Source organism: Emiliania huxleyi (assembly GCF_000372725.1).
Source record: "Emiliania huxleyi CCMP1516 unplaced genomic scaffold EMIHUscaffold_1, whole genome shotgun sequence".
In the NCBI taxonomy this organism is placed as follows: domain Eukaryota; phylum Haptophyta; order Isochrysidales; family Noelaerhabdaceae; genus Emiliania; species Emiliania huxleyi.
Window position 1 is genome coordinate 1,670,487 of NW_005202428.1, and position 23,350 is coordinate 1,693,836.

At 67.5% G+C, this 23,350-nt stretch overlaps 7 protein-coding genes across 7 annotated transcripts; 4 read left to right on the plus strand and 3 right to left on the minus strand.

Moving 5' to 3' along the window:
* Positions 1-39: 39 nt before the first annotated feature.
* SNX1 (sorting nexin 1/Sorting nexin 2/Vacuolar protein sorting protein 5) lies at positions 40-3,664 on the minus strand. Its single transcript, XM_005794207.1, has 12 exons — positions 3,394-3,664; positions 3,101-3,307; positions 2,895-2,945; positions 2,579-2,704; positions 2,179-2,376; positions 2,045-2,089; positions 1,674-1,796; positions 1,270-1,515; positions 1,069-1,095; positions 699-992; positions 483-536; positions 40-346 (listed from the first exon to the last, which is right to left on the minus strand). Exons 1-12 carry the CDS (start codon positions 3,583-3,585, stop codon positions 263-265), a joined length of 1,647 nt encoding a protein of 548 aa, XP_005794264.1. The 5' UTR covers positions 3,586-3,664; the 3' UTR covers positions 40-262.
* Positions 3,665-3,783: 119 nt separating this feature from the next.
* Positions 3,784-6,632, minus strand: EMIHUDRAFT_194388 (hypothetical protein; the record flags this gene model as incomplete). Its single annotated transcript, XM_005794208.1, has 5 exons — positions 3,784-3,864; positions 4,192-4,518; positions 5,018-5,089; positions 5,185-5,260; positions 6,550-6,632. 5 exons carry the CDS (start codon positions 6,630-6,632, stop codon positions 3,784-3,786), a joined length of 639 nt encoding a protein of 212 aa, XP_005794265.1.
* Positions 6,633-7,191: 559 nt separating this feature from the next.
* On the plus strand, positions 7,192-7,963 carry EMIHUDRAFT_194389 (hypothetical protein; the record flags this gene model as incomplete). Its single annotated transcript, XM_005794209.1, has 2 exons — positions 7,192-7,253; positions 7,393-7,963. 2 exons carry the CDS (start codon positions 7,192-7,194, stop codon positions 7,961-7,963), a joined length of 633 nt encoding a protein of 210 aa, XP_005794266.1.
* Positions 7,964-8,972: 1,009 nt separating this feature from the next.
* On the plus strand, positions 8,973-12,910 carry EMIHUDRAFT_447485 (hypothetical protein; the record flags this gene model as incomplete). The annotated part of the gene is made up of 12 exons (XM_005794210.1): positions 8,973-9,123; positions 9,322-9,930; positions 10,017-10,151; positions 10,232-10,304; positions 10,410-10,516; positions 10,645-10,772; positions 10,923-11,001; positions 11,075-11,403; positions 11,467-11,700; positions 11,855-11,952; positions 12,112-12,161; positions 12,441-12,910. Coding segments are annotated over 12 exons (2,344 nt in total), but the record flags the coding sequence as incomplete, so codon positions are not given.
* A 3,889-nt stretch (positions 12,911-16,799) lies between these two features.
* On the plus strand, positions 16,800-17,687 carry EMIHUDRAFT_194392 (hypothetical protein; the record flags this gene model as incomplete). The annotated part of the gene is made up of 1 exon (XM_005794211.1): positions 16,800-17,687. The coding sequence occupies one exon, from the start codon at positions 16,800-16,802 to the stop codon at positions 17,685-17,687; it is 888 nt and encodes a 295-aa protein (XP_005794268.1).
* A 713-nt stretch (positions 17,688-18,400) lies between these two features.
* Positions 18,401-19,136, plus strand: EMIHUDRAFT_61107 (hypothetical protein; the record flags this gene model as incomplete). The annotated part of the gene is given in 3 exon segments (XM_005794212.1): positions 18,401-18,572; positions 18,846-18,856; positions 18,870-19,136. 3 exon segments carry the CDS (start codon positions 18,401-18,403, stop codon positions 19,134-19,136), a joined length of 450 nt encoding a protein of 149 aa, XP_005794269.1.
* A 173-nt stretch (positions 19,137-19,309) lies between these two features.
* On the minus strand, positions 19,310-23,151 carry EMIHUDRAFT_461008 (ABC transporter related protein). The gene is made up of 10 exons (XM_005794213.1): positions 22,640-23,151; positions 22,443-22,570; positions 21,304-21,482; positions 21,082-21,202; positions 20,972-21,027; positions 20,484-20,585; positions 20,387-20,413; positions 19,909-20,034; positions 19,735-19,836; positions 19,310-19,677 (listed from the first exon to the last, which is right to left on the minus strand). Exons 1-10 carry the CDS (start codon positions 23,110-23,112, stop codon positions 19,591-19,593), a joined length of 1,401 nt encoding a protein of 466 aa, XP_005794270.1. The 5' UTR covers positions 23,113-23,151; the 3' UTR covers positions 19,310-19,590.
* Positions 23,152-23,350: the final 199 nt, after the last annotated feature.

The following is a 23,350-nucleotide window of genomic DNA, read 5'->3' on the forward strand; positions in this document are numbered from 1 at the left end:
GGATGGCGATGGGGACGAGGAAGAGGAGTCGTGAATGTGTCGGTATTATCGTTTATTTTGGCTTGACAGCTTGAGGGCGACACAGCACGCCGACGCCCCCCTCGCTCAAAACCGACAAGTCACAAGAGTGAGGAGACACCGGGCCTCTCCTCTACTATCTTCCTCATTGCCCCCGGGCCCAAAATTACGGCGAGGACGCAGGAGGTGTGTTCATACTCGCTACACATCGGTGGCTAATGCTGAAAGTGGCTGGCGCTCATCGTCAGGTGCCGCCCGAGCCGCCCGCCGACGGAGGAGGCCCGTCCGAGATGCCCTCGAGGTGCGGCAGCAAGTCGCGCCACGCGGACTGAAGGGTGGGATGGGGAGGGCAAGTGTTAGAGGTGAGGCTGGGGAGGGAAGCGCAAGGCGAAGGCGGTAAGCGAGAGCAGGAGAGCGTGCGGGTGTCGAGAATGGAGCCCGCGTGGACACGTGTCGGAAGGCACCTGCATCCTCTTGGAGTACTCGAGCTGCAGCGTCACGAAGCCAACGAGCATCGCCTGGGCGGGGGAAAGGGGGAGGGGGCAGGGGTGGGTTGGTGAGCAAGTGCTGCGCGGGCACACGCCGCCGCACACGCGCGCGGCGGAGGCGGCGGCGGGGCGTGGTGCTAAGTTGGGGCGGCCGCCGAGCCGGGGCGGGCATCGCCGGGGTGGGGCGCGCGCCTTGAAGTCGGCGAGCTTCTCGCGCTGAAAACGAGCCATCTCGCCGTCGACGCGCGCGGCGACCTGCTCGTACTCCTGCTTCGCAATCGAGTGGAGCGACTCGGCCTCCCGCACTTCGCGCGCCGTCAGCGCCGCCGCCTCCTCCTTAGAGGATCGCCCTTTGAGCTTGTCGAGCTTCTCACGCTTGGCGGTGAGCGAGCGTGCGGCGCCGTTGAGGGAGGAGAGCGCGGCCGCGCGCGCTCCGATGGCCCCTTTCGCTGCGCCGATCATCTTGATGTAGTCGCGCAGCGGCTCCTGCAAGTCAGAAGCCCCCCTCTGTGAGGCGGCGAGGAACAGTGAAGAGATGCTCTGAGTAGCCGCGGGGCGGCTCCTCGAAGGCGGCCCCCTCGCGCGCGCCCTGCGGCGGAGGGGTCGGGCATGCGTCAGGCAAGGCGAAGCATGGGAGGGGAGGAGGGCGGCGCGGGCGGAGGGCGGGCGGAGTGCGGGAAGGGGAGGGGTGTGGGCGGGGGGGGGGGGGGTTCCAGCCAAGGGTGTGGCGAGGGTGCGGCGGCGGAAGCTTCTCGGCAAGGACCTGCTCGTCGTACAAGTTGGACATGCGGTCGACGGACATGCCCATCGAGGAGAGGGCGCGCGCCAGCGACGGGTTGATGTCCGCCTCGCAGTTTGCAAGCTGCGTCAGGGAGAGCCCGAACCCAGACATCGAGCTGGCGAGCGCGCGGTGGCGCTCGATGAAGCGCTTCGAGTGTCGGTGCACCGCCGCCACCTGTGTCTCCATCGCGTCGGCGTAGTTCGACATCTGCGCGCACGCCATGTCCTCCTGCGGCAGGGCGTGCGACGGCGTGAGGGGGGCGAGCGGGGCGCTATGAAGCGGTCACGGAGCGGTCGGAGGCGGCGCGGAGAGGGGAGAGGCAGCGAGGGAGGGGAGGGGCAGGGAGGCGAGGGCAGAGGCAGCGAGGCGGGGGTTGGGGGGCGCTCCTGTGGCCGGAAGGAAGGCAGCGGCTCCGCAGAGAGCATGGTCGCCGCGCGCGAGTACGTCGAGAGGAGGCCGGACTTGACGTCTGTGAGGACAGAGCTGTAGTACGGCGACGCTTTTGCCGCCTGAGGTCAGGTCACAGTCAGGTCACAGTCAGGTCAGGTCAGGTCAGGTGCACTTGTCCACGCGCACGCGGCGGAGAGGCAGCCCTCGCATCTCCACGTCCAGCGACAGGAGGCCCCACCGCATTGAAAGTGAAAGGCCCGGCGCGCGTGAGTGAGCAGTGTGTGTGTGTGTGTGTGTGTGTGTGTGTGTGTGTGTGTGTGTGTGTGTGTGTGTGTGTGTGTGTGTGTGTGTGTTGTGTGTTGGCCGCCTGCTGCGACGACTGCTTCCACGCCTCGAGCGTGTCGTCGGACGCCTGCGGGACACGTCCATCGGCGTGTCCTTGGCATGCCCTCGAGCGTCTGTCGATCTCGGCCCCCCTCGGCGCATCTCGGCTCCTCTCGCCTCGAGGAAAGTCTGCAGGTCCGAGACCGAGTGCAGCTGCGGGTGGGCGGCGACCCGCTGGAGGAAGCGCTGCAGCTGCGCGCGCCGAACCTCGACCCACTCGGAGGAGCAGCCGACGCCGGAGACGCGCATGGTCGACACCTGCGCGGCGTGCTTCTCCGGCAGGGGCGGCACGATCGTGCCCGGGTACTTGGAGACCTGGGAGGGGGAGGGGGATGGGGGGGGTGAGGGAGGGGGGGCGCCGGGGCCGGGCGCCGGGGCTGGGGGCCGGCTCGGCGGCCGAGGAGTGGGCGAGGGAGGGAGGGGGTTTCGGCGCAGGGGACGCGGCGGCGGTGTGCGCTTGGGCGGCAGGAGGCAAGGAGAGGGGGGAGGAGGGGTGGGGTGGGGTGGGCGGTCGGACCAGCTGGCTGTGGAGCCAGTCAAAGTCGCGGAAGCGGCGCGTGACGGAGAACTGGCCGTAGGCGTACTGCGGCAGAGACGTCTTTGTCATGACCTCGTAGGTGAAGAAGGCGGACATGCCGTCCCCCTGACCAGGGGCGGGAAGGGGGGCCGCACGTCGAGAGAGGGTGCGCCCAGGCGGCTGCGCAGGGCAGCGACACAGCGGCGGTGCGGGCCGGGCAGGGGAGAGACGCCGTCGCGGCGCGCATGGCGGGCACGGGGGGTGATCTGCGGGCACAGGGGGTGATCTGCGGAGTGGGAGGGCGTCGGAAGGGCGCCTGCTTGGCGGGGTTCGCGACGACGACGTGCAGGTCGGTCGATGAGGATGTCTGCACGGCGGGGCGGCGGGGTGGCGGGTGAGCGACGGCTGCGTGAGTGGGAGAGCTGGCGGTGTGAGAGGACGGGTCGGACGGACCAACCGGACGGGACTTTGATGGCAGGGAGGGGAGGGGAGGAGGGGAGGAGTCGTGCGGAGGGGAGGCACCGAGCCGCTGGCCGCGCCGCCGACGGCAGGCTCGACCGCCTTCGACTCGAAGCGCGGCGCGGGCTGGCCGGCAGACTGAGGCGGCGCCGAGATGTCCAGGTCCTGAAAGGAGGCGCCAAAGTCGGCCTCGGGAACCGCCAGCACGGATGGCGCTCCTTGACTCGGCAGCGCTGCAGAGGGCGGCGGCGAGGCTATGTCCACGTCGTCCTGCGAGGGCGGGCACGCGCCGAGTGGCGGTCGGAGCGAGGGAGCGCGGCGGGTTGGCGGGCCGCGGCCCGAGCCGGTACGCGCACCATCAGGTCCGGCGGGTCGGCGACTGAGAACGGCTCGTCTTCCGGCAGCGCAGGCGGGACAGTCGAGGAGAAGGCGGAGAGGGAGGCGTCGCGCAGTGACTCGCTGGTGTTGGCGAGGGACTGCGCGTCAAAGTACTGGCTCGAGCCGCCCACGGAAGAGCCGCCCAAGGAGACGGTAGAGTCGGCAGACATTGCCTTCACAATGCCCGGCGTCAGCGTCCACTGGCACTGATTTCCTCAGCGTCCACGGGCACCTGGCGCTGGGCGCCTGCACTCTCTCCAAGGTCAGCCGGACGCGAACACCGCAAGGCGGGGCCAAGAAAGAGAATTCTCATGCCAAGCAGACTGGCACGAACTAGCACCACAAAAGGCACAGCAGACAACGGCCCCTTATGGGTCGTCGAAGAGGCCGTCATACTCCTCCGGCCTCGCCCCCCCTTCCCAACCCTCCCCTGGCTCAGGCTCCTCATCCTCGCGGCGCGCAGTGCGCACCCCGCCCCGCGAAGACGAACCCTTCCGCCGGCGTGCCTCGCGGGACTGCCGCCCGCTGCCGCCGCCCTTCCCCCCCTCCGCCGCCCGCGCCTTCTCCGCCGCCCGCGCGGCCGCCTTCGCCTCCTCCGCCGCTAACAGCGCCTCCCTCCGCGTGACCCCAATCCAATGGGTGCGCATCCAGGAGAGGTCGCGCGAGCGACCTATCCAGGGGTGATTCGCAGACGGCGCATGCCCCTTCCGCAGCATCGAGTAGTCGCCGAAGGCGAAGCCACCCCCCAAGAAGCCTTCCAGGCAAGCATCGCAGACCTGAGAGATCTCAGAACTCTCGCCGCGCCAGATTTCCTTCTCCGCCGCCTCCATCTCCTCTCTCGACCAGCCCCCCAGCTCCGACCAGCCCTCACGCAACGCCCGGCGCCACAGCCACGGCTCCACGCCAAACTCGTCGTAAAAGCTCCCAAAGCACTGCTGACACTCGAGGCCTGGGCCTCGAGCGTCCGCCGCGGAGATGGGGTTGTCCGTGCTCGCGCCCGCCCACTCCTCGAGCGTCGCCGCTACGAGCGCCCCGTAGACGGCGTCGACCGCCGCCTCCGCCAACGCCTCAGCAGCCGCCTCGCCCGCCTCGGAACCCGTGGCCTCATCTAAAAAGGATGAAAGGGTGGGGCGCGCCAGCAGCGCCCGAGACCGGCGTCTCGGGCGGGGTGCAATGCCGGCGGGCCCCCTTTCCCTCGCTCAAGCACAGAGCCCAACACAGCTCACACGAGAGACTGCGAAGAGAGATAGGAAGAGGCAGACTCCCTAGGGTGGGCGACGGCTAGCGCACCACACACCTCTCCTTAAAATCCCTGTGTGGTGGCGGCGTGCCGTCCTCCCATCCCTCCGCGGCTTGTCTGTTTTCTTTCTTTCTTTCTTTAACACAGTCTCACATGACAAGCGATCCCACGACAGCGATTGTGGGGACTACATGATCCGTACGTGAAGAGTGGAGGGGCCCGCCCGCAGAGCTAGGCGGCGTGGGCGCCCCCCACTGGGGCCGAGGATAAGAGGATAAGAGCTTAAGAGGACGTCTCTGCCGCTTGCTTTGTTGGCATGTTCTCGACGTCGTTGACCCATTTGGCACGCCCAGAGGATTAACCCAGTCGGCACGCGCATTGCGCGCCTGCTTGTTGATGTTTTCGACGTCGCCGGCCACCGCAAAGAAAAAGCGCTATAAAAAGAAATTCAGCGCGGACTACTCGAGTAGTGGCAAAAAGCGCCGTCGCGCCAACTCCGGCGGAGGCGCGTGGCGGCAGCGAGGTTCACCTTCCCGCTGTCTGCTTGCTTGGCGGAACGCCGACCCAACTCTCCGCCACCGATCAACGAAATTGTGTCCCCACCTCTCCCGCCGCCCGAGAATATGTATGCACGATGGCGGAGCTCACCACCTCTCCTGCCGCCCTCCGCGCGCTCCTTCGCCTCGGCTGGCCCGCCATGCTCCGCGGCTTTGTCAACTGCGCCGCCGACCGCGCCACGCTGTCGCTCGTCGGCCACTGGGATGATACGCCGGCGCACTTTGATGCCGCGTCGCTCGGCAAGATGTACTCCAACATCACCGGGCTCTCCCTCGGCTTCGGCGTCAACATGGGCCTCGCAACGCTCTGCTCGCAGGCCTTTGGCGCCGGACGCTCCGCCGCCGAGGCGGGCGTGCATTTGCGGCGAGCGATCGTCATCCACGCTGCGCTGCTCCTAGTCAGCGGGCTGGCGGCCGGGTTCGCCGAGCCGCTGCTGCTGTCGATGGGCCAGCCTGCCGACGTTGCGCGCTGCAGCGCGCGCGTTGCCTTGCTTCAGCTGCCTGGGGTGCCGCTCTTTTGGCTGTCCAACGCGCTGCAGACGGCGTGTGACGGCGCGCAGCGGCCACGTCCCGGGCTGTACGCGCGCTGCCTGTCAGCGGGCACAACGACGGGCTTTGCCGTGCTGGCGGTCAGCCCGCAGATCCTCGGCTGGGGCTACCTGGGTCTCGCGGCCGCGAGGTCGCTTGGCGGGCTTGTCGAGCTGATTGCGATGCTTGTGCTCGTGCGGCGGCACGAGGGCCTGGCCGACGTCGTCTGGCGGCGCGGCGACCGCGCGCTCCGAATCTTCTCGGCGCGTGCGCTGTGGCAGTACATGCGCGTCGCGCTTCCGGCGGCGGCAATCATGTGGACCGAGTGGTGGTCGTTCGAGGCGCAGGCCGTCATGGCTGGCTTGCTGCCCGACGCTCGCGTTAGCCTGGGCGCACACGGCACGTTGTTCAATTTGCTGGTGGTGTGCTACATGGCCTTCACCGGGCTGGGCACCGCCCTCTGCGCGCTGACCGGCCGCGCCATCGGCGAGCGGGCAGGGCACGTCGTCCCACGGCTGTGCGCCGTCGCAGGCCTCGTGGCGCTCGCCATCTCGGCTGCGGTCGCTGGAATCATCTACGGCGCACGCACTCCGCTCGCGCGCGCGTTTACGTCGGACGAGCGCGTCGTCGACATGATCGCCCGCTGCTCCCTCGGCCCCGCCGTCTCAGTGCCCGGCTACGCCATCTTCATGACGCTCTTCGGTGCACTGCGCGGCGCTAGCCGGCAGCGCGGCGCCGCGACCGGCGCGCTGATCGGCTACGGCCTCGTCGGCCTGCCTCTCGCCGCCTACCTCGGCCTCGTCGCGCACATGCCGCACGGCCGCCCGCTGCTCGGCATCTGGATCGGCAACGCGGCGGCGCTCGCGTTCGCATCCGCGTGGACGACGACCATCGTCTGCCGCCTCGACTGGGCGCACGTCCAGCCGAGCACCCTCGCGCGGCCGCGCACCCGTCATCCCGCCTCGCGGGCCGACGAGGATTGCGCCGGCGCCGGCGGCACCACCACCACGGCCACCACCCTCGGGTCGTGCGACGCGTCGGCGCTGGACGAGGCGTTCCTCCCCGTGCCGGAGCCCAGTGCTGAGGGGGCGCACGGCGTGCGCGAGGCAGGGACGCGAGAGGAGAGAAGAAGAGTTGGAAAGGTAATTAACTAGTCGCGTAGTCGGCCAAGGAGCTGTGTGTCACACATTTCTTTTGGCTTCTAAAAATCTCAACAAAGTAGTAGTAAAATCTCTCTCTCTGAAACGGCAAAACAACAAAACACAACACTAAATCTCTCTCTGAAACGGTGATAAACTTAGAGCACTTGGAGTGCAGTCAGTAACCTCACATCCAGGTAAAGGAAATAGACTTTTTGCAAAAAAAATCCCTGCCGCTTGGAGTGGTTAGGTTAGGTAGAAAGGTGAAGAACAGCCAGGCTCTGGAGTGCCGCCAAAGCAAAAAGAAATCCGATGCCGTCATTCGTCGAGGCTTCGATCGTCTTTCTGAGCGACCGGCTCCAGAGAGAGCGCCTGTGAGGTGCCCCCTCCGCGAAAGGGGCGGGAGATGCTCGCCGTCTGCACCGCCGCCGCCGCCGCCTTCGTTCCCTCGTCCGCGCCGCCGCCACTGGCGCCGGCTGCTCGGCGCTCCGCTGCGACGCCCATCCGGCTCAGCTTCGACTCGGAGGAGCGCAGTGAGAGCGCCAAGGCGGCCGGCATCGCGGCGCTGAGCGGCAGCCTGGCGTCGGCGCCCGTCAAGGCGTCCGCGCTGCTAGCCACCTTGCCCGTCAAGGCGCCGGCGCTGGCCCAGTGGGAGTTCAGCACCGGGGCGCTCGCGGTGCAACTCGCGCTCTTCGGCGTCGTCTACCGCTACGCGGCGCGCAGCGACTTCAACGACACACCGAAGCGAGGGACGGTCTTCGCCTTCGCGCTGTGCCGCGCCCTCAGCTCCGTGCAGCCGTCCTTCAGCGACAGGCCCGAGATGTTTGTGCAGCTGCTCGCGTACTTTGGCGAGTCTGTCTTTGCGTTTGGCGTCGCGGCCGCGTCGCTCGGGTACGCGTGGAAGAGGGGATGGGTGCTCCGGCTCCCGGCCGCGGGCCTGCCGCCGTATTACCCGGAAGTCTTCCGCGACGGCCCGCCGCCGCCCTACTACGACGGGCCGATGGACTACCGCGAGGGCGGCCCGCCGCCGCCGTACTACCGAGACCGGGCATTCTCGGACGGGCCTGACCAGCCGCCCTTCTGACGGGCCCGTCCGAGCCGCACAGGCCAGGTCGACCACGGGCCTCGCGCTGAGCGTCTCCCGTGGCCGTCGTGTGGGACCCGAGCGTGATGGGGGTGCGGGGTGCGGCGCGCGCGTGATGGGGGTGCGTGATGGGGGCGGCAAAGCGGCTCTCGGGGACGGCCCGCACCCCTCCCCTCGGCCCTCGCACTTGCCTCTTGCGTCTCAGCCACCCCCCCACCCCCCGTATTTTTCTCTGAGACTGAGTGCCGTGCAACGCGCCCGTGAGTTGTGACGCATGTGGCCATCGGGAGCACTTGGAGCACCTGGAAAAGAAAGAAAGAAAGAAAACAGACAACCAAGGGAATAAATAAATAAATAAATAAAACGGGCACGCCAAACGAGGGGTGGGAGAGGGACAGGGTCCCCACCTGCACGAGCAGGATCTTGGAAGGACGATCAGGGACACAGGGGAACGGGAGCGGGGAGCGCATCGCGACACGGAGGGGGGCTGGGCAGGGTTCACCCACACGACAGGGTCCCAGGGATTCCTCTCTCGTATAGGACAGGTTGCACCCGGCGGCACGGGGGCAGGCGCGGGCCTCCTACTGGTTGCGCTCTCCTAGTTCTCCTGCTCCTGACAAGGGACAGCGACAGGCTCGCAGCACGGTGGACTCCCTATTCCACTGGCGATCTCTCTCGACTAGCGACCTTCCTCCGGCTTCTCACCAGCAGTCTCTCACTACCACGGGCACACTGACAGAGGCGGCCAAAAGGCTCACGTGGGTGGCAGGGCGGTGATAGGAGTCTCCCACTCTGTGGGCTTCGCTAGAGGTGCGGCCCCTGCGCGTGTCCTCGCCCTTGCGTGTGTGTGTGTGTGTGTGTGTGTGTGTGTGTGTGTGTGTGTGTGTGTGTGTGTGTGTGTGTGTGTGTGTGTGTGTGTGTGTGTGTGTGTGTCTGAGACAACCAAGGGAGGGAGGGGGGTGGGGCGGCACTGGTTTCTTTAAAATGCCTTCACAAGGTCACAAACAGCCATGTTGTTGGCCACCTTGGGCCTTTGCACCGCTGTGCCTCTGCAGCCCTACGCGTACCAGCCGCTGCCCGTGGGCTCTGTTACGCCGAAGGGATGGCTCCTGAAGCAGCTGACGCTGCAGGCGGAGGGCCTCTCTGGCCACCTCGCTCAGGCGCATACTTGCGCCCATATATGTGTGTGTATGCAGCGCTCAGCCTGCGCTTGGCACGCCGCCACACTCCACAGCCTCTGCACGGCCCGGCGCGCACCTGCACAGACTCGCACGGCTCGCACACTGCTCACACAACTCGCAAATCTCAGTGAGCCGTGCGCGACTGCACCATAAAAAGCCGTGACGACCGCCTCGCAGTTCTGGCATGACATCATGAGCTCCGTCTGGATTGGCGGCTCGGGCGACGGCGGGCTGCACGAGCGGACGCCGTACTGGCTGAACGGGGTGATTCCGCTCGCCTTCCTGCTCCGCAACGCGGGCATCGATGAGCTGCCGCCCGTGGCCGGCATCTACAAGGCGCCGTGGGGCCGCCACGGCTGGATGTCGACGCTCTGCGAGAGCGGCGGCGAGGTGCGTGGCGCGGTGATCGCCGGAGGCGTGGCGGGCTACCCCGTGGAGAGCGCCGCGGAGTGCCGCGACGACTGCGCGGCGCGCAGCGACTGCGTCGGCTACGCGGCCGAGACATGCTCGGCGCCGGTTCGCTGCTGGCACAAGGGGCAGCTCCCGCAGGCGACGGCCGCTAGCCCCGCGGCTCCTGTGGGCGGCAAAGAAGCGGCTGCGGGCGTGTCGACTTGCGCGTGCCACGGCAGAAATATCCCGAAGCCGACGCCGGTCGACCTCATGGGCCAAGTCGAGCGGTACGTGGAGGTCATCCTCGCGCACGCGAACGCCACGAGCGGCTGGCTCGGTCCCGACAGCAGCCCTGCCAGCGGGGGGCAGTACTGGGGCCCCTCCAACGTACTGCAGGCAACGTGGCTCGCAGTGGGCCACGCGGGGGGAGGTGGGGACATAGCCTGATTGGTGAACGATGATTGATGAACGAATCGTTGCAGGCGCTCTGGCAGTGGGCCGAGGCGAAGAGGGAGGGCGACGCGGCCGCTTTCTCGAAGGCGTCGCGCGCCATGCTGCTGCACCTTCTGGAGCAGCGGCGGCGGATGGCCAAAGCTCCGCTTGCCAGCTGGGCGAAGGCGAGATCGCCCGAGATCACCCGACCAAGCGCACCCGAGATCGAGATCGCCCGAGATCACCGCTAGCGAGCCGCACAAAGGCGCGCTGGATCGACATGGCCAAGTCGGCAGAGTGGCTGATCGACAACGCACGGCTGACCGACGCTCAGAGAGGCCAGATCACCCGAGATCACCCAAGATGATACGAGATCACCTGAGATCACGAGATCACTCGCCGGCCTGACCGACGCGCTGAGAGAGTCCCCCCCTACCCCCCAGGCGAGCTCCTCGAGCTCATCGCGCTGCTCAAGGCGCAAGGCGAGGACTGGGACGGCTGGTTCGAGGCCGTCCCCCGCACGTCGAACCACAACGTCAACGTGGCGCAGGCCCGCTCACCCACGCGCACTGGGCCTCGCACTGGAATGCCGTGCCGGCGCGTGCCTGTTCCGGGATTTGGAGAAGCGAGGGGTGCCCAGGGAGGCGTTCCACCTTGCCCTCCCTCGGCCCGCTGCAGGGCCTCAAGTCGGCGGCGGTGTGGTGGCGCTTCAACTCGTCGGCGTCGCACGCCAACCTCTCCATGGCGCAGCTCTCGCTCCGCCGCATGCGCAAGCTCGACGCGGCGTACGGCCAGCCCACGGGGATGTGCGAGATCTAGCCGAGATACAGCCGAGATCTAGCCCTGAGATCTAGCCGGGATCTAGCCGGGATACAGCTGATATATCGCTGAGATCTAGCCGAGATCTAGCCGGCCAGCCCTCGGGGGATGTGTGCCGCGGCTCCGCCCGTGAACAGGTACCTCGGCGACGAGATTACTCCCGTCCCGCACACGCGCTCCCCCTCGCGCGGCATCGAGCTGTGTGGCGTCGTCGAGGCGCTGCACTCGCACGGGCCCACGTGGCGCAGAGTGCGGGGCCCGTCCGTGACACGTCCACACACACACACAGGCGCTGTACTCGTACGAGGCGATGTACTCCGTCCACGGGACTCTCGCCTTTGCCGACCGTACGGAGCGCATCGCCTACAACGCCCTCCCCGCCACTTGGGCCTCGCCGAGGGGGGGCGACATGTGGGCGCACCAGTACCTCCAGGCGGTCAACGAGATCAACGCAATCAAGGCGAGCCCGCACGTCTGGCAGCACGACAACGCCTTCTCCGAGACGTACGGCCTCGAGCCAAACTTCGGCTGCTGCACGGCAAACTTCCACCAGGGCTGGCCAAAGTTCGCCAACTCGCTCTTCCACTCCGCCCCCGACGGCGGCGTCGTCGTCTCGATGTGCGCGCCCCACGTCCACGTCCACGTCCACGGACAGCACGACCGCAGATGCTTCGCCGACAGGTGGGCGCCCGCGGCCGCCAAGCTCCCTTCCGGCGCGACGGTCGAGGTCGACACGACGTACCCGTTCGGCGACGACGCCACCGTCACGGTCCGCGCCGCCGCCGGCACGCCCGTTTACCTGCGCATCCCTGGCTGGGCCGTCAAGGCGACGGTCAACGGCGCGGCGGCTGCCAACGGCACCCTCTTCCGCGGCGTGGCGACGGGCGGCGCCGACGTCTTTGCCGTGGCCTTTCGGTCCGAGACCCGCAGAGACCCGCCGAGATCCGCCGAGATCCGCCGAGATCCGCCAGCAGTCGGGGCTCCGCAGTCGAGATCGGCCGGCGTTTTCACGCGTGCCGATCGGGGCGGGAGATTGCCCGAGACCGCACGAGATCGCGTGAGATCGTAGGCCGGAGACGCGGCTTGAGCGGTGGGACGGCGGCGCGGCGAGCGTTCACCGCGGCGCGCTGCTCTACTCGCTGCCGATCGCGCCAAACTACACCGTCTGTGAGGGAGCATAGAAGCCGCGCCCGTCTGTTCCGATCCCTCTCGAGACACTGCTGCTGTCTCCTACGCTCTTCCAGCCGTGTCCACACTGGACTCCGTAGCCCCTGCAAACCCGAGTGCGCTGACAATGTCGCAGTCTCACCCCCGACGTATGCTCAGATGCGCACCACTTTGGTACGGCCGACATGTCCTCCGACTACTACCTGCAGGCCCTCACTATCACCCTCACCCTCACCCTCACCCTCGCCCTCACCCTCACCCTCACCCTCACCTCAACCCTCGCCCTTACCCTCACCCTCACCCTCGCCCTCACCCCCACCCTCGCCCTCGCCCCACCCTCGCCCTCGCCCCCACCCTCACCCTCGCCTTCGCCCTCACCCTCACCACCGCCCTCACCCTCGCCCTCGCCCTCGCACCGCCCTCGCCACCGCCACCGCCACCGCCCTCGCCACTGCCCTTGCCCTCATTCTCCGTGCACTTGCGCGCAGCCGACCAGCCCGTGGCGCTTTGCGCTCGACGTCGACCCAGCATCGCCCGGCTCCACCCTTCGCTTCGAGAGCCGTGGCTACCGATCCGGCGCGGCGCCATGGAATCACAGCAACTGGCCGACCTCGATCGCAGCGAGGCTCCGACCGCTTCCCACCTGGAGCGTCACCGCCAACTCGGCCGCGGAGCCGCCGCGTTCGCCAGCGTGCGACGCGGCCGCCCGGTGCGGGCCCGCCGAGGTGCGCGATCTGGTCCCCCACGGAGGGACCGAGCTGCGGATCGGCGAGCTGCCCGTCGCCTTCTTTGGTCCTCCAGGCGATGGGGCGCGGTCTCCGCGGATCAGTGTCCATTGAATCATGCTATGAAGCGAGAGAGAGATACGAGTCTGCTTTTTAGTTTTTTGAGAGCTGTGGCCTGTGCGCTGTGACCTGTGTATATCCCAGCGGTGCCCGGCGAAACTTTGAATGTTCTTTCGTTCTGGACTTGCCCACGCTCTCTGTGTTGCGCAGATCTCACAACAGCAAGGTCGGGTGCAAGGCGCCGTGTTCCCGAGTCCCACACACCAGAAAATAACTCAGACGCCAAACACGACGGAGAGAGGTGTGCCGAACCCTGAGCAGGATTCTCTGCCCACTCTTTCATTCTCTCCTCTCTCTCGATCTCGAGCTGTGACACCTCTCACTGTGTGTCAGGCTGCGTGAAGGAGTGGGGGTAGTCCATGCACTCTGGACTCTGCCAGCGGGGCATGATCACACCGCCTCCAACAGAGGCGCGCGAGCGCGTGTCCGTCGCGTGTGTGCAGTGTCGGCCCGCGCACCCCCAACCTCTCAGGTTCATCGGCTCGGCACTTGGCGCGAGGAAGAGGCGTCGGAATCGCCCCGCCTTTGACCCCCTCCCCTGCCCTCGTGCTCTTCACTCCCGCTGGCGTCGCTGCCGCCTCCGTGCTCCGAGGAGGCGAAAGGCGTCACAGCTCTCCTTTCCCGGCCGCCCACCGAGGGGCACGGCTTACTCCCATAGCTCGGACGAGTATGGCCGCGCGCCGGGTGCGGAGCTGCCGTCGCTGCAGGTCAGGCTCGCGCAGCAGGAGAGGCGCCGCCGCGGGGCGTGCTCAGGAGTTTGGCCGACTGGCGGAGGCGGAGAGAAGGCGGAGGACGCCTCCGGAAAGTCCTTGATGGGGCGCCGCGTCTCTGCCAGTCGACGTCGCCAGCACCGCGCCTCGAGAGGGGCCACGTCGTCGGCGGAGCCCCACCACGCCTCGGAGGCCTCGGGCGGAAACGTGGATGCGGACGGATAGAGGTCATGGAGCGGGGCGGGGCTCGATGGAGGGGGCGGCAGGGTAGGCTCATCGAGCCACAGCGTCTCGAGGTCTCCCGTAAAGCTGTCGCCAAGTGCGGGGGCGGGGGCGGGCCCTTTCGAGGCCGTCGCCGGCAGCTGCAGGTCGAGGCGGCGCCGCGCCCGCGGGGCCTTCATCCCCTCGGGTGGCTCCTGGGTCCACTCCCTCGGAGCGACATCGGTCGGAGAGACCTCGCGCGTCGGCATCTGTGACAGCCACTGCTCGATAGAGGCCCCCACCGCCACTGGCGTTGACGCGTCGTATCCGATTGCGGAATCCACCACCGGCAGTGGGAGGTGCGGGCAGGGCGAGGCACGGCAGCTTGGCTGCAGCTGCTCCATCAGCGCCGGGAAGGAGCTGAGCACGCTGCGGCTTGGCGACTCGGAGTCTCCGCACGGCGGGCAGAAAGAGGCGCCGCGTAGCTGCTGCGAGAGGTCGAACCCGCCTCGCGCGAGCGGGGCGAGCGACACGTACACCTGACGATTACTCCCTTCGTGCAGGGTGAGCTCGTCCTTGAGGTGCACGCGCATGAAGTGCGTGAGGTTCTTGCAGCCGAAACCGCGAACGGCCTTGTTCAGCTGCTGGCGCTCCGCGTGCTGGAAGTGGGTCACCACGCTGGAGAGGGCGATGCTGCTCGCTTCTGGTGTGGAGAGCACCAAGCTTCGCACCGTCGAGTAGAGCCGCTCCGCAACGGCCGCGGGCGACTCGTCGGCAAGTGGCGCGTGGATGCGGCGTGGAGAAACGGCAGCCGGCTCGAGAGCGGCGGGGCGGGCAGGAGCGTGCTGACCACCGCCGTTGAGCACAGCAAGGCCCGCACGCACGCGCATGTCCGACGACTTGCCGAGCGCTCCGCCAGACACGACGACGCTCCCATCCTCGTTCATCTGGCGGATGTGAAGGGAGCCGGCAAACGAGCTCGGGTCGACGGCGATGCCGGCGCCCCCTCCGACACGGCGGCTCGTCTGGAGCTGCCGCAGCAGAACGAGCGGGTGGTTCTTCATCTCGTACTCGCTGTGCGCCATGCTGCAGTCGTCGCCGTCGGGGCACAGCCCGTCCTAAAAGGGGGAGGCGCATATGCTACCAGGTCACAGTATGGGTTCCTGAGTGTGGCATATGACGCGGGACGCAAGCGGCGCGCGCGGCACTTCATCGCCCGTGAGGACGCGCCTGGTTCTGCGGGCACATGACGAGCTGGGTCGGGTACACCATTGGGTCGCGACGCCTGTCGCGCCGCACGTCGTGGAAGAAGGCGCAGCCACGGGTGCTTGAGTCGTGCTCGCAGCCTCGGGAGACGTGCCGGCAGCAGGTGGTCTTGTGACGGCTCCCGAGCACGAGCAGGGAGGCGAGCTGGCGAGAGTGGGCAGACGTGCAACGGGCGCGCGCCTCGTGCACGGCGGAGAGGTCGAGTTCGCGGAGGCCCCGGGCGAGCGTCGCGTTGGTGGAGCCACTGGCGCGAGACGACGGACAGGCCGAGGCAAGGACGGCTGCGGCCTTCAGTACCGCCTCTGCGAGCTCCACCGCCTCAAAGTAGAGGCGCGTCTCCTCCTTGCTTCCAATGGCTGACATCTTCAGAGAACAGCAGGGTGTCGTCTCCGCGGCGGTCTCGGGTGAGAAGCCGTGCCACCACTATTCTTTACTACGGATGTTAATCATTAAAGAAAAAGGCTCGCGCAGGTGCCTGCCAAGCGGTCGTGGGCTCTCAGGTAGGCTCTGGGGTGCTCTGGGGTGCTCTGGGGTGCTCTGGGGCCACTCGAAACCGCTCGGGACCGCTCGGGACCGCTTTTGGGACCGCTCGGGACCACTCGGGTCCCTCGGGACCGCTCGGGACCGCTCGGGGCCGCTCGGGACCGCTCGGCCTCGCTCGGCCTCGCTCGGGGGCGCGGCTGGGACATTTGCGGCCCGCCTCCGGCTGGCTGGGCTGCACGGCTGGGCGGCGCGGAGGTGCTGCAGTGTTAACAGCAAAAACAGCAAAAAGCACTAAAGAAACTGCGCCGCGATGTGCGGCGGGCACACCGGCCGGGCCAAACACATCATACCTAGGTCCCTTCATACGCTCCTGGAGCCCAACCATGTGCGCCGCGACTTCACCGCGGCAAGCAGGGTGAACGAGCCACGCCACGTAGTGCACAGAGCCATACGGTTGTCCACTACCTGGCCAATGAGGTGCTCCACACGCCCACGGTAGTGCTGCACCGTCTTGTTGAACCGTTGTTTCTCGAGAGACAGGTTCCGGCCCTTCCATTCTGTGATGATCTGCCGCTGCCCGACGTACGCCTTGTGTGCGAACGCGCACCCCCCAGGGTCAGTCAGTCCGCGTAGTATGCCCGCCACGCCACCGGCGCCGGGCACGCTGAAGTCGACGACGGTGGAGTCGGCCGAGATAGCGAGGACGAAGACCGCATCCTCGTTCACGTCAAGTGACGCCGCCACGTCTCGTCGGAAGGCGGCGGCAAACACGCGTCGCGCGAGGTGGCGGCGACCTCGTGGGCGAGGCTCAATGTCACGGTCGCCTCGGAGGCGACGGGGAAGCCGGAGAGGATGGCGGTAGGGGGGCCGGCGGCGGGGAGGGCGGTGGCGGAGATGGTGGTGGCGGGGGGGGAGGCGAAGGTGAGGGCGGAAGGCTTGGTGGAGGCGGAGAGGGCGGCGAAGGAGGAGATGGTGATGGAGGGGGCGGCCAAGGGGAGGGCGGCGGCGGTGGAGGTGGTAGGGGGGACCGCGGCGGCAGGGAGGGGTCCGGGGGCGGGGGAGGTAGGTAGGGCGGAGGAGAGGGGGGCGGCAACGGCGGTGGAAGAGGCGAAGGGGGTGATGGCGCATAGGGCGACAGCAATTAATTGTCATCGCTGCAGCAACCCAAAACGGTTGCATACGAACCCAACTACTGTCAGCAACGGTCGAGTACCAAACAGATGCACTATTTGAACGTTCACTTCATCCCGCAGAAAAGGGCCGATCGGAATTGGCGCCTCAGCGGGGGGGGGGCGCGGGGAGAGCGCACCCCTCGTGAATCACCCCAGCACGAGCACACCGAATGCTTTGCGTTGCACCCTTGTTGCTCTCATCAGCACCTCCGGTGCGTCGCACAGCTGCACCGCAGCGGCGTACAGCCGACGGAGGACCCTCGCCGTTCGCCGCCGGCCTGCACGCCGCGCACGTAGCTGCAGACGCCCGCTTTCGAGCCTGGCCGGCGCTCAACGATGAGGCGACGCGCCACGCGGTCAACGCCGGCCGGCGGTACCGGCTCCACTTGCGAGAGGAGGGCGGCACGGCTGCCGGAGGCGACCCGACCGCCGCGCTGTTTTCTGGCGGCACGCTTATGGGCCGCTTTGGCCTCGCGCTCGCAGCGCGGCGCGCGGTCGATCGCAAGGAGTTCTTCGAGGCGACCGAGTTCTTTGCGCGCGTGCGGAGCCATCTCAAGTCTGAGAGCGGCACGCTGGTCGACGCGGCGGGAGGCCATGGCCTCGTCGGCGCTCTTGCTGCAGTCTTCAAGTTTGAGCAGTTTGGGCGCGTCCAAGTGCACGACCCGCAACGCCCAAAGTCGTTCGACGCGGTGGCTGCAGCCGCGGCGGAGGTTGCACCGTGGGCGGAGGGCCGCGTCGTGCACTTGCCGGCCAGGCTTGGAGAGGCGCCGCTCCCGCGTGGCTGCGCCGTCGTCGGCGTGCACGGGTGCGGCACCCTCACTGACCGCATCATCGACGCCGCGGCCGAGGCCGACGCGCGCTCGATCGCGCTGATGCCGTGCTGCTACTCGCAGACCGCCGCCGACGCTCCCGAGGCGCTGCGCCGCGCGCTCGGCGTGCCGCTGGCGTCCGACGTGCACCGGACGTACCGTCTTGAAAAGCTGGGATACACGGTCAGGTGGAGCGCAGTGCCGCTGAGCATTACGCCGATGAACCGAATCATCATCGCGACGAGGTAGCCACGGCCGATGTGTTGCCGCTGGAGGGAGTATTAGCTTAAGGAAGGGATGGGGGAGGAAAAGAAAGAAAGAAAGAAAACAGACAACCCAAGGGAGGGATGGGAGGACGGCACGCCGCCACCACACAGGGATTTTAAGGAGAGGTGTGTGGTGCGCTAGCCGTCGCCCACCCTAGGGAGTCTGCCTCTTCCTATCTCTCTTCGCAGTCTCTCGCCGATTCTCGCTGCAACCTTCATGCCACCTCGCGGTCGTCCCGGGGGAAAAAGAAAGAAAGAAAACAGACAACCCAAGGGAGGGATGGGAGGACGGCACGCCGCCACCACACAGGGATTTTAAGGAGAGGTGTGTGGTGCGCTAGCCGTCGCCCACCCTAGGGAGTCTGCCTCTTCCTATCTCTCTTCGCAGTCTCTCTCCGACTCTCGCTGCAACCTTCATGCCACCTCGCGGTCGTCCCACTCTCGTCGTTCTCTCCCTTGTCATTTCCTCCTCTGGCCGGGGGAGGAATCGTGTCGTGCTCGGGGTAAATTCTTTTCCAAAGCAGCGCTGCACGCCGCCTTGGCTCGCTTGCCGCGCCTGTCACCTCTCCGCCCCTCGAAACGCCCCTGTCACCCCGCCCCCGCTGCATCCCCGCGCAGGGCTCCCTGCCTTCGCTCGGCGCAAGTCGCTGCCGCCGCGTCCGCCGCCTCTGCCGCCGCCGCGAGCGCCGCTCCACGATGGCTGGATCCGGCTCGCACCTGGATGCTTTCGACCTGTTTGACAAGAATCACGACGGGAAAATATCGAAGAATGAGCTCAAGGCAGTGATGAAGGACCTCGGCAACCCGATCACCGACGAGGAGGCGATCGACATTATGCACGAGGCTGGCTCCGCGCGCACGCAGGCCCGTCGCCACACGCCCTCCCTCGCCACCCCGCCGCCGCCCTCGTTTCCCGCTCCCGCCCACCCCCTCGCTCCACCGCCGCCTCAAGCACCGCCTGCACGAGGCGAACTCCTCGACGCCGCCATCTTTACCAGCCCCTCTACCCCGCCGCCGCCACCCGCCCCTCCCCCTTGCCCTCTCCGCTCCCTCCTCTACACTGCCGCCCCGCCCCCGCCTCCGCCGCCGCCGGCCCCGCCTCCACCACCGACCCCCCCCGCCGCCCGTTGGCCCGCGACAGACCATCAACCAGTCGCAGTTCAAGCTGCTGCTGGACAAGGCGGCCAACGCGCCGGGCGCCGCCTCCGAGGAGCAGCAGCTGCGCGAGGCGTTCAGCCTCTTCGACAAGGACGGCGACGGCAAGATCTCCAAGAAGGAGATGAAGAACGCCGTCGCCGCCTTCGGCCTCGAGCTCAACGACCGCGAGACGGGGCTCCTCCTCGACGAGATGAACTTGCTCGTCGCCGCGAAGGGGGGAGACAAGAACTCCATCTCGTACGAGCTTTTCAAAAAGGTGCTGCTGCAGGGGTAGGCGGCGATTCTCCTTCTAGCCCGGCAGCGCGGCGCGGACGGGGGTGCGCTGGCGCCTTTGGACCAGCGTCACCAATCGTGTATTTGTATGTGTCTCTCGCCATGTGTCACTCGGGATCCGATTTTCTTATAGCTCCGCGTGTGTTTGTCCGGTCTCGGGTTGTGCGCGCGTATATGTACAGGGTCGTTCGCATGCACATCCACATGCACACATGACCTCTCACGCGTCAATCGTCATGAGACATGTGTGCACGTGTGCATGTGCCATGCCTGTGCATGTGCGCATGTGTGTATGTATGTGTGGTTTGTTTTGTTAGTGTGCGAGTGCGTCGGACCGTCCTGGCTGGTCCTCCTGCGTGCACGCTGCGGCTGGACGCTGTAGCCTGCACGTCGTCAGGTGCACACCGCGCCATTGGAGGCGCATCACCGGCACTGGGCTCTGGGGCCACTGCTCTCTACCTCGGTGTGCGCACCACCCTCCAGCCCGACCCGTCGGCCGCCGCGCCTCCCGTGAGCTGCAGCACATTCTCGTACTCGAGCGCCTGAGGAAAAATACTACCATCCGAGGCAATCAAGAGATGCCACGGTGTCAATGGCGCCTCGATCTCGTCGCTGCGGTGCGTCACGTACACCACCGCCGGCGACTCCGCATCGTCGGCCAGCGAGGCAAGCGTCTCCAGGAGCCGCTCGCGATTGTGCCCCTACCAGCAACACATTCAATCCTACCGCGTGGGGCAAGCCGGCCGAACCCGTCCCGCGTGGGGGAAGGCCGCCGAGAGGCCGTGCGTCGGCTCGTCGAGGAGAAGCAGCCTCGGCCGCTTGACGAGGGCGCGGCAGAGCAGCACCAGCTTCTGCTGGCCGTGCGAGAGGTGGAAGAAGGTCTGGCTCACGCGCCCCGCCTATCGGATATGTCAATGACATGTCCTGGACAAGTCCCGGAAGGTCTGGCTCACGCGCCCGTCCGGAGGCGCCTACAGCGGACCCAAGCCTCGACGGCGACTCGGCCACACCTCGGCCAGCTGTCGCGCGGGCGGCCGGGCGTGCCTCCCCGGCGGAGGCGGCAGAGGCGGAGGCGGCAGAGGCGGAGGCGGCAGAGGCGGAGGCGGAGGCGGAGGCGGAGGCGGAGGCGGCGGCGGCGGTGCAGCCGCGTGGTGGCGGGTGCGAGATCAGGTCCTGCAGGCCGAGCCGCTCGACCAGCCGCCTGGCTTCCTGCTCGTGGGAGGGTGTGACGGCGCAGCCCCGCAGCCCCACCGAGTCGAAGAAGCCGGAGAGGACAACCTGCGGGGGAGGGAGGGGGGGATCCCTCGCTGTCTTCCCCAGCGGCAGCCGCGAGTGCGGCTGCGGCTACGCAGCAGAGAGGAGGGCAGAGAGCACGCGCCTCCCAGTTGGTGACGCCGCCGCCCGAGGCTGCGTTCCGGTTGATGGACGGGTCGGCGTAGTCAATGTAGTCCTGGATGCAGCGGAGGGGTTCGCGGGAGATTGTGTTCGGGGCCGCGTGAGTGCAAAGGCTACGGGTGTAGCGGACACGGCTGCAGTACGGCCGAGTACAGCGGAGCGTGTGTCGTCGCGAGCGGTAGTTGGAGTGCACGGGTCTGTAGGGGGGAAGCATCTACGGACGTGAGGCCATGTGGAACTCGGTGGAGAGGACGCCTGCAACGAGAAGGTGTGAAGGACACGAGAGACAAGTGGGGCCGCGGTGGAGCTGTGTGGGCTCTCGTGGGGCTTCACCCAGCTGCTTCTTGATGTCCCAGATGCTCTCGCCGCTCCCCTTCTTCCTGCCAAAGAGCCACAGGTCCTGCCGGAAGCCCTGCAGGTTGCGTGGAAGGGTCAGGCCACCTGGCCCATGTGCGCTGCGCCTTGCAGCTTGACTGCCGCAGGGGGCTCCTCCCTGCCTCACGGGATGTGGAGATGTGTGTGTGTGTGTGTGTGTGGAGGTGTGCTCCTACCGCCCGCCTGTAAGTTGTCGCCCGTGATGAGCTCGATCACCGTCGACTTTCCGCTCCCGTTGCCGCCGAGCACCACCCACTTCTCTCGCTCACGCACCCTCCAGCACAGCCGGTCGAAGACCTGCGAGCAAACCCGCCTCGGACTCAGCCGACAGCCGAGATCACGGACTCGTCCAGACCCAAGTCAGGCGGCGCCTTGTTTGTCGCGTACTGCACAGTCACCTCACGAAAATCGACAATCGTCGCCGCCGCCGCCTCCGCCGCCGCCTCCGCCGCCACGGCCCCGCGCCGAAGCCTCGGCCGCGGCGGCCGCGCGCTCGACGCAAGGCGCTGCGAGTCGAAGTAGGCGCCGACGGTGGCGGCCATCTCCCGCCACTCGCCGCCGAGGAAGCCGGTGCGCCCTGCAGGGTGGGGCACGCGCGAGGGTGTGGGAGAGGGGCGGTGCAGTGGACTCATGGCACCCCTCATGCCGTCGCGGGAGACACGGGCCGCGGCTTGCGGGCGGGAGATGGGCGGCCGGCACGCTCGCGGCTGCGAGAGGCATGTCGCCTTCCGCATCTACGCGCCCTCTCCCTCGCCCTGGCCGAGCAGCAGCGCGTGCGTCGGAGGAGGGACGAGGTCGTCCGGGTGGTGCGCGATCAGCGCGAGCGCACCGGTGCGGCGTCCGCCGTCGGCATCGAGGGTACGCAGCAGCACCTGGTGCGGAGAACCGCCGAGGTCCGCCGAGATGGGGAGCCGAGATCCGCCGAGATCCGCCGAGATCCGCCGAGATGATGGCCGAGATGATGGCCGAGATCGAGGCAGCACCTCTCGCAAATCGTCGCGCGACTGGCTGTCAAGGCCGTCGAAGGCCTATGGCCGAGATGTAGCCGAGATGTGGCCGAAATGTAGCCGAGATACAGCCGAGATACAACCGAGATGTAGCCCAGATACAACCGAGATACAGCCGAAGCATCACCTTCGAGGCCGCCGAAGGCCTCGTCGAGGACGAGCAGCTGCGGCAGGTATATCTCGGATTATCTCGGCGAGATCTCGGCTAGATCTCGTCGAAGGCCTCGTCGAGGACGAGCAGCTGCGGCGGCGAGAGCAGGCAGTCGACAACCATCGTCTTTCGCGCCTCGCCCGTCGACATGGCGAAGAGAGGCCGGTGGCGCAGCTCGTAGAGCCCGAACTGCCGGAGGAGCTCGCCCGCCTAGGAGGCACTCCCCTCCGCACTCCCCTCCGGGGTGGTATGCTCCGGCACACCATGCCTGCGCCTCGCGCGAAGAGCAAAGGCTGCGCCGAATACACCCGGGTGCGCGTCTTCTCGCGCGCTGCATGTGCGAGGGCTGTGCGCCTGCTCCGCGTCTGCTGTCCTACACTAGGCTCGCACGCCTCGCCTCGCGTGACGGCCGACTCGAGTGCGGCAAGGCCGGGGTGGTGTGCGTCCGCGTCGTACGGGACCGGGAGCGGCGCGAGTCTCGCCTCCTTGGGAGTGTACCCCGCAAACCTACCTCGCGTGCGGGGACGCGTCGCCAGGTCCGTCGGAGAGGTGGCGGCCGTGAGCCGTCTGCGTCACCCGTTCGGATGCGGCAAGTCCGGCCTCAGCTCTGGGAAGAGGTAGGAGGCGAGCGTGGCGCGGCGGTGCGTCACGTCGAAGCGGCTCTCGCGGTACTCCCTCACCTCCGACTGGAGCAGCCTTCGGTGAGACTCGAACGAGACGTGGACGACGGCCCTGCCCTCACGCCCGACGCCAGCTGAGGAGGCGACCGCTGAAGAGGGCGTCAGCTCGACGCCGTCGGCGCTCCCGCCGATGGCGCGGCCGAGCAGCTGGGCTGTCACCGTCTTGCCGCTCCCGTTCTCGCCGAGGATGGCCAGACGGTCTCCCTCGCGCAGGGTGAGGCTGAGACGGTCCACAAGCGTGCGCGGCGGCGTGCCGATGGCGACAGTCCTGTCATGGAGAGTGACCAGGGCGGAAGAAGCCTCTTCAGCGAGCGCGGTGCTGAGTGACCGGGCGAGGCGAGAGCTGGTTCTCGCGAGGCGCCGGGCCATCGACAGCCGAAGACAGCCGAAGAAGGACAACCACGTGCGTTGTGAAGAGCTGGGGCGCGCCATCGGAAGGACAACGAGGACGCGAGAAACGCACGAGCGGGTGTATGAGACGTTGACAGTTGACTGATGCCAGGCTGAGGGGAGCGGTTGTCTCTTATATTCCGGTGCGTGTTTTCTTTCCATATCTCTTTTCGCCGCCTCCTCAACCACGCGCACACAGGTCTCTCTCTCAGGTATA

What these genes read in the sequence shown, in the direction of transcription:
- SNX1 (XM_005794207.1), bottom strand. Translation starts at nt 3,585, where the DNA reads ATGTCTGCCGACTCTACCGTCTCCTTGGGCGGCTCTTCCGTGGGCGGC. An exon ending in ACCTGCAGACTTTCCTCGAG is followed by an intron (nt 2,090 to 2,178) that starts GCGAGAGGAGCC and finishes CGTGTCCCGCAG; the next exon opens with GCGTCCGACGACACGCTCGA. An exon ending in GGAAGCAGTCGTCGCAGCAG is followed by an intron (nt 1,797 to 2,044) that starts GCGGCCAACACA and finishes ACCTGACCTCAG; the next exon opens with GCGGCAAAAGCGTCGCCGTA.
- EMIHUDRAFT_461008 (XM_005794213.1), bottom strand. Translation starts at nt 23,112, where the DNA reads ATGGCCCGGCGCCTCGCGAGAACCAGCTCTCGCCTCGCCCGGTCACTC. An exon ending in GCGCAGCGCACATGGGCCAG is followed by an intron (nt 20,586 to 20,971) that starts GTGGCCTGACCC and finishes CGCTGCATCCAG; the next exon opens with GACTACATTGACTACGCCGA. An exon ending in ACCGCAGCGACGAGATCGAG is followed by an intron (nt 19,678 to 19,734) that starts GCGCCATTGACA and finishes ATTTTTCCTCAG; the next exon opens with GCGCTCGAGTACGAGAATGT.